Source organism: Pseudorasbora parva, chromosome 17 (assembly GCF_024679245.1).
Source record: "Pseudorasbora parva isolate DD20220531a chromosome 17, ASM2467924v1, whole genome shotgun sequence".
Classification (NCBI taxonomy): Eukaryota; Metazoa; Chordata; class Actinopteri; order Cypriniformes; family Gobionidae; genus Pseudorasbora; species Pseudorasbora parva.
The window spans coordinates 39,185,412-39,201,137 of record NC_090188.1 but is presented as its reverse complement, the minus strand read 5'-3'; the positions used below and the strand labels follow the sequence as shown (position 1 = coordinate 39,201,137).

The 15,726-nt window shown below is 43.1% G+C and overlaps 1 protein-coding gene across 1 annotated transcript in view; it reads right to left on the bottom strand.

The window, feature by feature from the left end:
* The window catches only part of hcrtr2 (hypocretin (orexin) receptor 2), a 125,490-nt gene that overhangs the window by 38,372 nt on the left and 71,392 nt on the right, over positions 1 to 15,726 (bottom strand). Inside the window, exon 3 of the mRNA XM_067421915.1 lies at positions 15,056 to 15,299. Coding sequence (XP_067278016.1) covers positions 15,056 to 15,299 — 244 coding nt within the window. The remainder of the gene's footprint in view (positions 1 to 15,055; positions 15,300 to 15,726) is intronic.

The following is a 15,726-nucleotide window of genomic DNA, read 5'->3' as shown; positions in this document are numbered from 1 at the left end:
ATTTATGCAATGTGATTTAATTCATATGAAAATATATATTGTTATGAGTTATATTGAGCACAGCAAGATGCATCAGTGCCCACGACACACATTATTTAATAATAATTTAACTTTAATAAAACTTAACTTAAAAGTTAAACCCCACATGAGTATGCTAGTAAAAAGTGAAACAATGTTTTGATAACATTTCAAGAATGTGATGCACAGGCTACTTTTTTTTTCTTTTTTCATTACCATATGTTTAAAAAAAAATATTGTTTAGATATGATTAAAGTCAAAAATATATATAATTTACCCCTTAAAGACCTCAAATTTTTTTGGGGCATCTGACATGCCTCTACTTTTCATTGTTTTTCTCACCCATTCTAGCAGATAGCATCAAGTGCCATTATGCGTATAATTTTAAAGCAGGAGAACCTGAGGTTTTCATCTAGCTCATTAAATTTCCCTACATTTATTTAGTCTGAGAATTGATTAAATTAACATAATTTCAAGAAAAACTACAGCAAAAAAAGTACTTTTTTACTGTGTGAACTTAAACAGAAATTCATGAAGTTTGGATTTTTTCCTTTATAAAGTTAGACTTGTTTATTTTAGACTTCCATATGCAATTTTTGTCTACATGTAACAATCCCTTGGCAAGTTATAGCCATTTATTATAATATTATTCTAGACGATTCTAGAGAACAGGTGTATTTTATTTGTTGACAATGTAAATGTGTCATAAAAAAGTTCAAAGAGTAAAATAAATAGAAAAATTGTTATATAATAACAACACTGAAATATATTATAATTTGAACACGAAAAACAAATGCAAACAATGAAACGTTGTGACCAAACCGTGCAATAAAAAATAAATTAACAAACGGTGCAAATAATCTTCTCAAACACAAATTGAGGAAAAATATACTGGGTAAAAGCGGTGTAAAACACAAACTACATACAAATAGAGAAATATACTGACTTTTGTGGACTCTGCTATGTGAGAGAGTGCTCTGCACGCATTTATTGCTGTTTGTTTTCATGAACGCAAATTCACACCCACTTTCACGTTCATATTTCAGAGAAACGTGATTGGTGGTTCGCGAGACATGTAATACATCTGAAAAGCGAAGATTCTCCTCTTTACGGTGGAGTTTACAGCATATAGATTGGATTAGCGGTTTAAAAGTTATTAAACATTTTAGAACAATATGTAGCGTCTGTGGTCTCTCTCACATCAGGATCAAAGATGAGTCAATTCTGATGTTTAGGGTGGATAGCTTTTAGTCACATATAAATTAGGGGCCCGGTGCCAACGAGTCTGGGCAAGTGACATCTTAGACAGTTTTGTGGCCGAATTGAAATGAGACAGGCAGCATCTTTGGAAAACTGTGACAACTTCAATCAGATTGTTCTGCCTTATCTGGTCACATGACTTGAACCCTGTTCCCCCCTCACATTCTCTCAGACAGAGAGACACCGATGATTCTCCCAATACACACAGACCCACAAACACACACACACTTTCCTTATGAAGCTTTAATTAAGACTATTCTAGACTGTATATGATGTATCTTTGTGTGTATGCATGCTCCTTAGGTCATACCAACCTAATCATGATGTATAAACAATGTAAGTTAATTTTAAATGCTTGTATTCCTGTGTAAGAATGTATCTCTGCTTTAATATCTCCCAGCAATAACGTGTTTGATATCTAAATACTCCTCTCTCTTTGTCTTAATCAACGATGCACAGAATAGGATTATGAAATGTATCATTAATACGTTTAGCAAACTTGGGAGTAAAACTGTATAAAATCGACACCCTTTACGACACCTGATAAAACATGCAAAGCAGGTCGTAAACCGAGACAAAGAGATTTTTTCCCGCTCAGAATTCACCCTCTGGATTGGGTAAACTAACCCAGAAGGGGTGTGGATTAATTGTCTTAAAAGACAAGTGGAAACATTTCTTTGGGCTCTTCTCTACTCATCCTCGGACCTTTCCTCCCGTCCTCTGAAGCCGGCTCACCTCTTGCCATGAGGCTTCGGCCCTGGCTAAGAGGTGAAGTCAGAGTGGTTGTTTCCTTTAAAGTCAGCGCGCTCCGCTACTCAGTCCTTGGACAAAGGCACTGAACACCATCAAGGAACTTCCATAACTTCGAAGGAAACCTTCCTCTTCTTTGGCAACATTCACTTTCAAACTACCTTCAAACTTCCCGCTGATCGGAGATCACTTGGAAGAACTGAGAGAGAGCACTCCAGCTCACAACACACCTTGAGAAGGACCCTTACGCATTCTTTTATACTCAACACAAAGCAACCCATGCAAGTATAAATTCCATCGAAATTTAGATGCGTTTAAGACTAGTAACCCTGTTTTGCATCGCTTAAAACGCCTCAGAGCTATCTACCAACTTTCCAGCCCCCGAGGGGATTCTTCAGAGAGAGAGACTCAGCACATTTCCAGAGACCCTCCACTCCACACCGACCTCGGAAAGAACCGCCGGACACACAGGACATTTGAACTCAGAACACACGCACACACGCAAGAAGCCAAAACTAAAGCAAGTATTCTTATTTCTAAAATTCAAACTGCTGTTAAAAGGGTCGTGTTATTTCCCGTTGGGACAAGTTAACTCCATGAGGGCTCTGTGTAACGAACTGAAGTGGACGCTGTCTCTCTCTCTCTCTCTCTCTCTCTCTCTCTCTCTCTCTCTCTCTCTCTCTCTCTCTCTCTCTCTCTCTCTCTATTTTTGGTCTATTCATTCTTTTCGTTTATGTACCATATTCTTTTCGTTTACTATCTATATTTCTACTCTCTTTATGCATATTTAGTATGTACTTTCTGTGTGAATTGTAGTGTTATTTTTAGTCTGTGTGTATTAAACTTCCAAAAGACATTTAATGAATTAAATCAATGAAACTTACGATCCTAACGTTACCTAACTGCTTATGCTACTATTCTAGTAAAGTAAACTGTACGAACATATGAAACATGATTTGTCCTGATCAGTAAAGTTAATGTTTCTTATGCGCTCGTAAAGCAGTAATCCCTTATTGAGAATTGATTTGAAAGTCTATAACTAATTTGCAGGACAAACTTAGTAAGATCATTTCAAGCAATTCCATAAAGGGTTACTTGTATTTAATTAAACATTTTTCCTTATCGGAAAATTTTAATACGTAATGAACGACTAGCAAATTATATTCATAAATTCATGAATATTGAATATTGAATCCCTTTTGAGTTAATTATTCCCCGAGACATTAAACTCATAGTCAATTTTGTTACAGATAGTTATTTTTAAAGAAATCATCTCTTCACAAGACTTGGTTTAATCCACTCAGTAGAGAAACAGAAACTATACTAAAAAAATAAAAAAAAACTCAGTGTCTATTTACACCCAGGGAAATTAGTCAGTATTATTAGTCAGTATTAGTCAGATACTGACTATTCAGGGTATTTCCACTAACTCGCCCATCACTGTGAAAAGCCGTGTGGAGATGCAGCGGTGTGGAGAGTACAGCCTGCTCTCATTGGTACTATGTAGGTGTTAATACGTAACTTTCAAAGACACAAAACATACTCTTTGTACATTCGAATAGATGCTAAATGGATGTATTCAGATCCACCTTTTTACTGAACTCATTCTTCTCCATTTTTTTGCATTCCTTAGAAATATCTTTGTCTTTTGAAGATTAAACAAAGTCTTATGGGTTTAGAACAACACAAGGGTGAGTACAGGATGACACAATTTAAATTTTGGAGGGAATTATTCCTTTAACACATTTATTCTTTCCCCCAATTTAAAAACAGATCTATTTAGTAACCTACATTTATACCTTGTTTGTTTTTGTTGTGTAACAACAACCCTCGCAATGAAATCCTGACATGGTCATGTGTAATTCTATTTGTCTGATACTGGAGAAGGGCGATTTAATGTTTTTTTCTCATCCAAAAAAAATGTCTGCCAAAAAAGAAATTACAGTTTGACCCAATACGGATCTCACGGGCCCGCACCTTCTCATTCAGGCCGCTGTCATTGCTGGATAACTGCCTCATTGGGGGCCATTGTGAGAGCTCATCAGGGGGGCCGGCCCACGTCTCTCATCAGGGGGCCGCACTCTGCCTTTGATGCCTTTTCATCTGTCATGGTGTCTTTTTGCTCAGCAAGGCAACGATCAATGCAGACAGATTTAATCTTTGTAAGGGAATATGCAGCACAGCACTATAAATGTTCGAATCCACAGTGTCTGATTCATTTTGACTCTATAGGAATACGCAGTTCAAGATGGTACGGAAACTGAGAGGAAAAAGTGGGGAAAATGTGGCTTTAGGCTTCTGCTTTTGACAAGTTTTTGTTTATAAAACTGAAATGAGAAGTTACTGAAAAATTACTGAAAAATGCACAAACAACTGGCAGTATGAGGACTTCATTATTCATAACAATTTGTTGAGCTGAAGTGACTAAATCTAACACATAAATGAGGATGTGATGGTTTTGATGAATTTGGCTGCTCAAATTCAATCAAGTCCTTGTCGTCAGTGAGGAGCCTGGGTGTGCTCTTTGATACCAATCTTTCATTTAAAAGCCACATTTCTAGAATCTGTAAAACTGTGTTCTACCATTTTAAAAATATATTTAAATTACAGCATATGCTTTCAATGCAAATTGCTGAACTGTAAGTTCATGCGTTCATCAGCTCAAGGCTAGATTATTGTAATGGGTAGTTGCCCTGCTCGCTTAATAAATAAACTCCAACTGGTCAAAAACGCACCAGCTCGAGTTCTTACTAGAACCAGGAAGTATCATTATATTAGCTCAGTTCTGTCAACACTGCACTGGCTCCCTATTAAACATTGCATATATTTTAAAATCTTGCTTATTACTTACTTACAAAGCACTAAATGGTTTAGCTCCCCAGTACTTAAGCAAAATCTTAACACATTATACTCCATCACCTCTATTGCGGTCTCAAAATTCTAGCCAGCTGATAATACCTAGAATATCTAAATCAACTTCTTTTCTTATTTAGCACCTAAACTCTGGAACAGTCTTCCTAGCATTGTTTACTCTGTCAGTTTAAATCTAGACTAAAAACGCATCTCTTTACTATGGCATACACATAGAATATGATCAATTTCTATTATTCAAGTCAGTTAACTGATTGTTAGGCTGCATTAGGCATGTGCCGATATCAATTTTTCATGTTGCGATTAATTGCGAGGCTTTTATCACGGTATACGATATTATCACGATATTGAAATAAGTTGCAAAAAAAGTGTTGTCATAGCATAACAGCTTTTATTAAGAACTATTTTTGTAATAACATAAATAACTGAATGTTTAAATACAATAATACAATGCGCCAGAAATATATACGGCTCTGGAAAAAATTAAGTGAAATCAATGTTAAGTGGTCTCTTAATTTTTTTCAGAGCTGTAAACGTACAATTTTCAAACAGATTAAAGTGCAAAAGAATTAGGCTATAAAGAACAACAGGTAACAAATCAATATAAGGTCTCATTATTTAATGCATTAACTAAGATTGAGCAATAGCTACATTTGTTACAGAAAGTATAATGTTTTTGGTAATGTTAGTTCAGAAATACTGATTATTGTTAGTTTTATCTAATGGTCCATTAAAAAAGTAATTTTGTTATTAAACAGTAACTAAGAAATTAACATTACTTAGAATAATTCATTCTTTATAAGCATTTTTCATTGTCAGTTTGGTAATAATGAATTAACATGTTAACTAATGAAGTCGTATGTCTTTTGGACAAATAATCCAAAACATTCTAATCATTATGGCATGTTGTAGTCCAGATTAAAACATAATGTTTAAGTTTGAAAATAAATAGCCTATTAAGTCTTTAAGTATTAAGTATTTGGTTCTGTGATGAACAACATTGGGATTACACAAACGAATGGCTGTTTTAAAAACGTCACTAGCGCGGTTGCTTTTGTTTGCGGGGTTTCCGGGGTAACTGAGCATTCTGCAGTTCATCAGCGCCCTCTGCTGTCACTAGGTGTTTCTCAATGTCAAGGATACTTCCTTAGAAGGACTGATCCTTCCAAGTCACTTCCTTCAGAGGCTAGGCGAGGCTCCTCTTTAGCATTTGGAGAACATGTAAATGGAACAGGCTAGGAAGTGCACGTCATTGCGTCATTACGTCAGTGAAAAGGTGCGTTGGCCATCAATAACAATATGTGTAACGTTATTAGTATTTTTTTTATATATATATCAATACAGTAGTAATTTGTACCTGCATTTAAACGTTAAACTTTACTTATATTTACTACGGTTATAACAAATGTTTGGTAACGTAAATAAAAGCATTGTGGCAAGCAGCGAGGTGAGGGACCGTGAAAGCGGGCCGGTGGAGTGATAATGAGCGGCAGCTGATCGCCACACCGGTCTCGGCTCACAGCAGAATTACGGGAGTATAAATGGAGGAGCGTGGAAGACAAGAGAGGACTTGGCCGGGACTTTATGTTATGGTTTGTTTATGTTTTATTATGTGTGTGCGGGCAGTCGCCCGTGAGGGGCTTCCTGCGTTACTTTCATTTTGTTTATTATTTATTATAAAGTTGTTGAACGTTCGCCGGTTCCCGCCTCCTTCCTTATCATCTACAAACCCCGATACAAGCATATTTGCCCCGTTCATGCTCCGACTCTGAAAACATCTGAAGATAGCAAAGCTGCGCGCATAGGATTGTGGGTGATTTGATAACACGAAGCGCGCGAAGGCTGCTCATATGCATCCTTTCCTGTATATGACATATTTTTTGAACGAAGGACTTCTTCGAAGGAATTCTTGCTTCCGAGGATCCTTCCTTGACATTGAGAAACGCCTACTGAGCGGCACTTTAGCAGCGTGTCTCCTTCACTCGTTCATGTGCTTCTCGTCAGAGCGCGTGTCCATTTGATGCAGAATACAGCGGTGTTGAGCATTTATATGGCTGATGGGCAAAGTATTCTTGAGTGCATTATAAAAAATAATAATAATTTTTAATAAATGATTATTTACGATATTTTGAAGTGTCCACGATAACAATATTGTGCATATTCATTATCATGATATATCGCATTACGGAAAAACGGCACATGCCTAGGCTGCATTAACTAGGTCAGCTGGAACCGAACCGGGAACACTTCCCATTACACCTAAGGTACTCGTTACATCATAAGAAGAATGGCATCTATGCTAATGCTAGTCACCCTGTTTATCTCAAGGATTACTGCATTCGGCTGGATCCGGGCCGTATCCAGATCAGATGGTGGACATGTACCTGGATATGACCAATCCATCCCTGAAGTCTCTGCAGAGACGTGTCAATTAAACTTCCCCGTAAATGTCGCATTGACACGACATCCTCAATAAAACTGTCTCCGGCATGACGACTCCAATCTTTCGAATAATCTTACGAATATCTATATGCCCTAATATGACTTAAGACCTGTAATGCTGCCAGAATCAGTATCATACAGTCTTTGTTCATTGACCAGAGAAGAACTGGCACCCAGACTGAGCCTGGTTTCTCCCAAGGTTTTTTTCTTAATTCTGGCCCTGAAGGACTTTTGGTTCCTTGCCATCGTTGCCTTTGGCTTTTGGATTGCTCAGTTTGGGACGCCTAAATTACAACTATATTACCAATCTGCCCGCATTGACAATATATGATAATTTAAATTAGCTGAATAACATCACCGTTTTCACCAGAGCGGCTGTACAACTGAATCAAATTCTGTTGCATTATCTTCCTGTTTACACTGTGAAACTCCTTTGAAACAATTGGACTTTTAAATCGCACTATATTGTATAGATAAACGTGATTTGATTTTGCTGCATGCTCAAAACTCATCAGACTGAACTGTTAAAAATAATACTGTATTGCACACTGCATATTTTTTTTTTTATATTCAAGACTGATAATATTATTAATTTAGTCTCTTAAAGGGGTACTGAATTGGGAAACCACATTTTTCTTGAGCTTTTTGGGTTTTAACACTAAAGTCTCACAGCAGCCAATCACAGCAGCTTGAGTTTACACTGAAGTCTCACAGCAGCTAATCACAGCAAATAGAGCAATTTTTTAATGTAAAAATCATACTAGTGCACCCCCGGAAACATTATAAAACAATAGCATAATTAAGTTCATGACCCCTTTAGTTATACAGCTCTGGAAAAAAATAAGAGACCACTTAACATGGATTTCTCAATGTTAAGTGGTCTCTTAATTTTTCCAGAGCTGTATATCGATGGGAACACTTCTGCATGACTAGTCTCTGAAGCATGTGTAAAATCATGGCAATTATATTAAAATAGTCAAATGGTGCACAATTATGACTATAAAATACTGTCTGCATTAGAGGTAGACGACATCCTCTTCTTTGTCTTTAGGAAGTGCTATATGTGAAATAATTTCTTATTTATTGTTGTTTATCAGAATAAGAAATAGAAATAGAAGTGCACAGTCAGCTCTCGACGGGCTGCCATGGTTGTCCTGAAGAGACATCTGTGGTGCAGCATGTCAGACATTAGAGAGAGACTTTCTTTTTGAAGCTCCGACTGAGCCATTCAAATGTTAAGTATAAACAACTAAAAAAGGCTTCAGATTACGGATAAATAGATGCTATTTACAAAATTACATATATTATGAAAATAACATATTTTCCTAGTGATAGATGATATTTACAAGTGCAAATAATATATGCTGTTCACACCAAGTGTTAATAGCAACTAGATTCTATTTGCACTAAGTGAAAATAACTTATTTTCTTAGCTATAGAGGATATTTAAACTAAGTGCAAATAGCATATTACGTGGAAATAGGAATACAGTATATTCTATTTACACTATGTAAAAGCAGCAGTTATTTGCAATATGTATAAACCGTAATTACATGCAATTTATACTTTATTTTGACAGATACATGCTATTTGTGCCTCAGTATTGCTGTGCATTGACTGGATGCAATAATAACAAAGATGTTAAATGATTATATATATTATAATTATTAAATGGATGCTGCTTTAATGGGAAAATAAAAGCCTATACCTAACCCTACCCAATACATGCTTTTATTCGTTAGGCACTTTATTTCCACATTTCGAACAATTTCTTAATTAATATTGAAAGTAAATGCCTTTCTGATGTGATTTGTGATGAACAGAGAAGAGCGAGCTCTGCAAAAGGCGGATTCGAATCAGCGTAGATCGGGTGGAAACCAAGGCTCTTAAATTTTATGCTTTACTTATTACACTGACAATGGGTGCGTTTACATGCACGTTCTTAAGCCGATTATGCCCAATAAGCCGACAATGAACATGGTCATATAAACGTGGTAACCCGTTTTCTTTTATCAGAGTAATGTCATAAACGGCGTAAGCATAAACCGGTCGGAACAGGTAGTTCCCTTTCGAAAGGGAACTCGAGCTGCGTCAGCTGACGCTATGGGGAACGCCTCCAGCGTGACCGGTGTCTGAGCTACTATCAAACCACAGCAATCCTATTGACCGGCGACAGCCTATGATGTCATCAAGGTGCGACCAGGAAGTATATAAGGGCGCCTTGCAAACATGACACCAGCATCTTCGTCTTCAGGGACTGTTTTTTGTCTGAATGCTTCAAATCAAAGGTAACCCAGATTCATTTATTTTCTGCCTGGGATTAAGAGCATGCACAGTCAAGCTCTTGTGGAGTCATTTGTTCGATTGTGTGTAATGTGAGCGAAGTTTTCAATCCGAGATCGCTCCGTTCTCGTCTAGCGCTCTTCCTGAGGGAAGAGCGTTTTTGCATCTGAGATTAGTGATGTGATCCCCGCTCACGCTGAGGCTGAGCGCGGATGCGCGTCACATTCCCTCGGATGGGGTCGCCGATCGCCGCGAGGGGATGTTTCCCTCCGGCGATCTAGCGACTGACGAGACTAATCACGAATGCTCGTAGGGATGGCTGGTGAGAAGGGAAATTAATTTCTCAGCCATCCTGACTGTGTATGCTGAGCCGATGGCTGTTATGAGCTCGCTGCATGCAGGCTGCGGCCGTCATGTGGGCGCATTAAAGGAGAGATCGCTCGTTTAAATGGAACGATCGATTTCTCCCCGGCCAGAAAACCGTCGGCTCAGTTGAGCTTTTCCATTACTTCCTGATCTCCTGACTGAGATCGTGAGGGTATGGAAGAACCCATATTCAGTGTATTCACGGACATCAGCGGGTGTTAAATGCTGATGTTTGGAGGATGGGTGGATATGGGTATGTGTTCTAGCTCCAACCCTGCCATCTGAGCTTCTTTCAACTATGTTTCAAGAGGTTTAGATGGCGGGGCATACACGGCAGCGGGTCAGCCTGGTGCTACTTTTACGCCATGTCGGTGTTGCAAGTATACTGGGAAGACCTGCTGAGGGATCTCAATCAGGGAAAATACCCTGACCCGCGGCGCAGCTGGGCGCCATATCAGCGATAGCAGGGCCTGAGGGCCAGTGTCACAGAAGCGCGGGTGGTGGTGTCCGAGGACCCGCACACCGCTGAGATCCGGGTCCCAGGCAGGCGGGAGGCGTCACGGTATACGGACCAGTGACGGGGCCTGAGTGCCAACATCGCCTCTCATGCTCCCCGCGGTTAAGGGCGGGGCGCAAAGAGGCGGACTCCCACATAAGAGGAATAGTATCACAACGCTGTTGGCGTGAATGAAATATCTCTCCCTTAGGTGGGTGAGTTAAGAATTACATCTCATTTACTGCTCTTCTTCATTTTCTCCCCAGGCGCTTCTTACATCCGGCCCTGAGGGGGGCCATGACGATGATACTCTAGACCCCGCCTGGCTGGGCTGTGAGAAGTGCACCCTCAGGCGGTTGCGCTCCTAAACATGCATACTGTGAGTAAAACTTATGTGTGGATATCGTCGCGCAGGAGGCGAGCTGGTAAGTCCCCCTTGCGAGGGAAACATTTATTATTTATGTTGTGTGAGACTTCATGCTCCCCGCCAAGGGTTTGGGGATCACGGTATCGATGGAGGACACCATAGGGCCCTGTAGTTCCCCTGTCCGGTGGCTAGAACGATTTTTTAGATGCCGTTATGTGGTATGTCTAGAGCTAGCTTTGCTAGGAGAGAATAGCCGCCATTGTATGTACAGCTGTGCGAACAGTTTTTTTGCCTTCTCTCTGTGTGATGAAGCAGTATTGAGGCAACCGCTCATTCTTGTAGGAATGGGCTGTTGTTTTAGGCGAGTGTGCTCTCCTAGTCAAACAGGAAGCTCTTAGCCACCCCAGGGTAAAGCGGTCAACGTTGCCCCTCGTGGAATTTCATAGACGGGAGGGTGAGTTTAGGCTTACGCACGAACTACAGATTTATGTCTAGCCTCGCAGGGCTTGGACGGAGTATTATTGAGGTTGTTTCGCTCCCCCGAGCCGCGTATAATACTCTTATGTAGGCTGGCCCTCTCCGGGCCACTGCATCGGTTGGCCTAGGCTTTTGCGGGATGGGGGGCATTTCTTTCCAAAGAAGGAAAGTAATTATCGCCCGAGGCCCTCGGTTTGAATATTGCAGGGCATTTTCTTTCGCATCCCTAGTCAGCCTCCTCTTACATTAGAGTCGTCCGGCCAAGGCCCGCCCCCTTCTCTGCGTTTTGGGGTTTTTAGTAATGCAGGTTGGTGTGAAGCAGAATGAACAGCGACTTAGCCAGTGGTCGTGGGGCGGGGTTTGGTGTCCCACGCTTGTACGCAGGTGGGCTAGTTTTGCGAAAACCCCGCTTTCCAGAGCTTGTTGTGGCTGCCACCTTCTGGCGGCCCCTGGCCCCATCCTGGAGGATGTTGGGCCGGTGGGTAGCATATTTGTGAATATTTTTTGCCCTCTGCTCTGTGTCTTCTGCTCCACCTTTTAGGGCTCGGGTTGAGCTGCACTCGCAACCTGCGTGCTTCGTAATGGTTCGGTCGGATGCTCCCCTGGAAGCCGAAGCATTGCCATGGCTGACGCCCTAGCGTGAACGGTAGGCCGCTGCATGAAGGAAGAGCGGCCGCCCTGACGCAGGTGACGTAAGTTGTACTCCCCTCGCTTTGAGGGTCTAGGTACTTTCTGCTGAGTACACTGCTTTTGGCAATGTGTTTAGGCTATGTCTGTAGGCACTGCCGGATGGGACTGCGTCATCGCATGGAGGACCCCGTGAGCCTCCGGGATGAAGCCAGCCCCGGGAGGGGCATGGGCTACCAGCTGGCTGTGAGCAGCCAGCTTGGGCAGTCCTGGCAGTGGACTCTGAGCAGGAGGCCTCAGCAGGCCTCCTTGCGGGTGAGTCGCGACATCGGGCCAATGTGCGCCTGGGAGGAATATCCCCGACGATGTCGGCTTCAGCAGTACCTCGTCGACAAGCAGGACCATCATGGCCTCCCTGGGGTGATTCCCCAGGTGGTAACTGGATGTCTAGGTCTTCGTCAGCCAAGCAGACAGCCACTGTCAGCCCGACTTGGAGCGGCCAGCATTCATCCGACCTGCCAGCGAGCATTCGTCGCTGGCATGGCTACAAGCCCAGTTAGTAGGCCTCCCTAGGCCTCCCTGAGGGCCTGCTGGGGTGCAGCAGGCCTTGCCGGGCTTCCCTTGAGGGGGTATTCCCGTGCTTCAGGTGTTAGACGGCAGGTAGTAGGCCTCACCAGGCCTCCCTGAGGGCCTGCTGTGGTAGCAGTAAGCCTCGTCTGGCTTCCCCCAAGGGGTCGTTCCTGGGCTTCAGTCACTGGATGATAGGTAGTAGGCCTCGCGGGGCCTCCCTGAGGGCCTGCTGGGATGCAGCAGGCCTCATCTGGCTTCCCCTGAGGGGGTACTCCAGGGAACTAGCGCTGGATAACAGTTCCTGGGCTCCAGTCACCAGATGGCAGGTAGCAGGCCTCACCAGGCCTCCCGGAGGGCCTGCTGGGTTGCAGCAGGCCTCATCTGGCTTCCCCTGAGGGGGTGGTCCAGGGCCTCGGCCACTGGGTGACAGGGATTAGGCCTCGCTAGGCCTCCCGGAGGGTGAGCCCCGGTTCCCGGTTCCTATGACAGTGAGCATGGTTGCTAGCCAGGGCGGCTAGCATGATCTGCTATCAGGTAGCAGGTCTCACCAGGCCTCCCTGAGGTCGTTCCCTGGTCTCAGTGCCGGCTACGAGTAGCCTGGCAAGTAGTAGGCCCTGCGGGGCCTCCCAGGGGGAATGAGTTCCTTGGACGGAGACACATAACTGGCTCAAGCTGACAGCTAGTGGTTCCTGCCATCAGGCTTCGGTCCTAGCCGGCAGCACCTGATGGCGGGCGCATACTCTAGCACGACGAGTTTACACTGCTGCTATGCGGTCCTTACAGGACAGGGACTTGCATAGGTTGCCTACAGCATGGTACCTACCAGGCAGGCTTAAGAGCTCCCCTCTTAGGAGGGTTGTCTGTGAGCTTACGGCCGCCTGGGCCTGGTCAGTTGGTCGTAGGCCCCTCGGGGCCTCCCTGTGAGATCAGCCTGTAGGCCTTCTCAGGCCTCCTGAGCACCCCTGTAATGTATGTGCTCGGTAGATCCTAGGATCGAGCAGCTGACTCCCCTCGCTAGCAAGGGTGGGAAAGCACTACGCTGAGCGCTGTTCTCCAGGATAGCCCGTCTCTGAGTTCCGGCCTGAGGCGGACACTGCCAGTTCGCAGTCCCTCAGCTTGATGCCTCTCCAGAGGCGAGTTTCCAGAGGCTCTGTTGTTAACAGACTGGGCTGGCAGACGGAAGCGTCCCGCATAGTGACGCCAGGTCAAGCCTCCCTGGTGGCATTCGGTGAAGTTCTTCCCGAATAGTGACTGGCTGGGGCGCCCTCGGGTCCCCTAGCCACATTCCCTTAAAGGAACCCCTTCTGTCGAACAGGTTGGTTCCAGGCCTTTGAGCGGCCGGGGTAGGGTACATGAAGGTGCCCCAAGGCCACAGCTCGGGCTATGACCGTAGGGAATGCTGTCACTGACAGCCTAATGTGACCAGAGGGGGAGTGGTTCAGGCATTTCAGTTGAATTTGCTTGTCCTGACAGTTGTCACTGCCAGTAGGCATGCACTCCCCTCGGCATGGCGGCGTGGGTATATCGTTCCCCATAGCGTCAGCTGACGCAGCTCGAGTTCCCTTTCGAAAGGGAACGTCCCTGGTTACGACTGTAACCTTAGTTCCCTGAGAACAGGGAACGAGACGCTGCGTCACTTTTGCCATGCCTCGGGGCCTGCCTGCGAACAGTCCCTTCAGACGAAGAAGCTGGTGTCATGTTTGCAAGGCGCCCTTATATACTTCCTGGTCGCACCTTGATGACATCATAGGCTGTCGCCGGTCAATAGGATTGCTGTGGTTTGATAGTAGCTCAGACACCGGTCACGCTGGAGGCGTTCCCCATAGCGTCAGCTGACGCAGCGTCTCGTTCCCTGTTCTCAGGGAACTAAGGTTACAGTCGTAACCAGGGACGTTTTCTTCCTCTTACCTCGATTTCGCGCTGCATGTAAACGCATTAACCTGCTTTCTGTCAGCTTATTAAAGTGCGCATGTGTGATAGGTGACAAAAACGCAAACTTAGAGCAGATTTAAACCCATCCAGACAGAGCGAGCTAACATTTTGCATGAAATAAGGACATATATCACAAACGCAGACTCGTTTAAGACCCAGAACATTGTAAAGAGGTGTTCTCTTTTCTCATGCAGCAGAAGTAGCCTAGAAGAGGATCAGTCAAAACACTGCATAACTGCATAAGGGATGATATGAGCCGTAAATCTCCCGCTGACACGGCCACGCTTTATTTAACATCACAACTGACGTAACATTTGAAAAACTCAGTCAGATATACGGATGTTATTATTTTTGACGTCACTACAAGGAATAACCCAGTTTATTAATAAAGTCATGTAAACGCGGTTTACTTGTGTTGCCCGTTTACTGGTTTGCATGTAAACGGGGAAAACTGATTATTTCAATAAGGGCACAAGGCACGCTATTTGCACTTGGTATGAATAAACACTCCGAAAAATAAACAGCTTGTCTAAAATAGTATTTACAGTAGCACCAGTGTGTGATAGGAGATGGTGAAGTATCAAACGTTCTCTTACCTGCCCACTGTTCATCACATACAGTGAACAGGCTGGTTTTGTTGGTGAGCTCTGGTAGGAGACTGCTGCATTCCATGACTATGGCTTGTGGAATCATGATCACGCAGGAAACCAGCCAGATCAGGACAATACTCTTGCGGGCTCTTTTGGCAGTACTCTTGAACTTCAGTGGGTGGCAGATAGCATACCAGCGATCCTGGGCAATGCAGCTCAGAGTCAGAACCGACACCGACACAGAGATTGTCTAGAAGGCAATAGACAGGAGATGGAGACCCACAAACCACAGTGTGAAAGAAGAATTAGGAGCAGAAAAAGAACAGCTACACAATTATACATTCATGGGAAGTAAACAAAACCTAGTATTTTTACAAGGTATCATGGATCTGGTTTACCTAAAACAAGGGAACAACTTAACATAATGTGGCCACGATTGAACTAAAATGGCTGAACAAAAATTATTAAATAAACAATTTCTTAAATTGTGGCCACACTATCTGGGGATCCATTAAAAAAAAGGAAATTTTGCCGTGAAATAATTTGTTGATTTAGAGAATTTAAGTTAATATTTTAATCATTTTATGTAATCACATTTGCATATTCACAGTAGTCTGATATAAGTTAGTGGTTGCATTATATGCAAGTAAAAGTTAAAATATGTAATCTTCACTAAT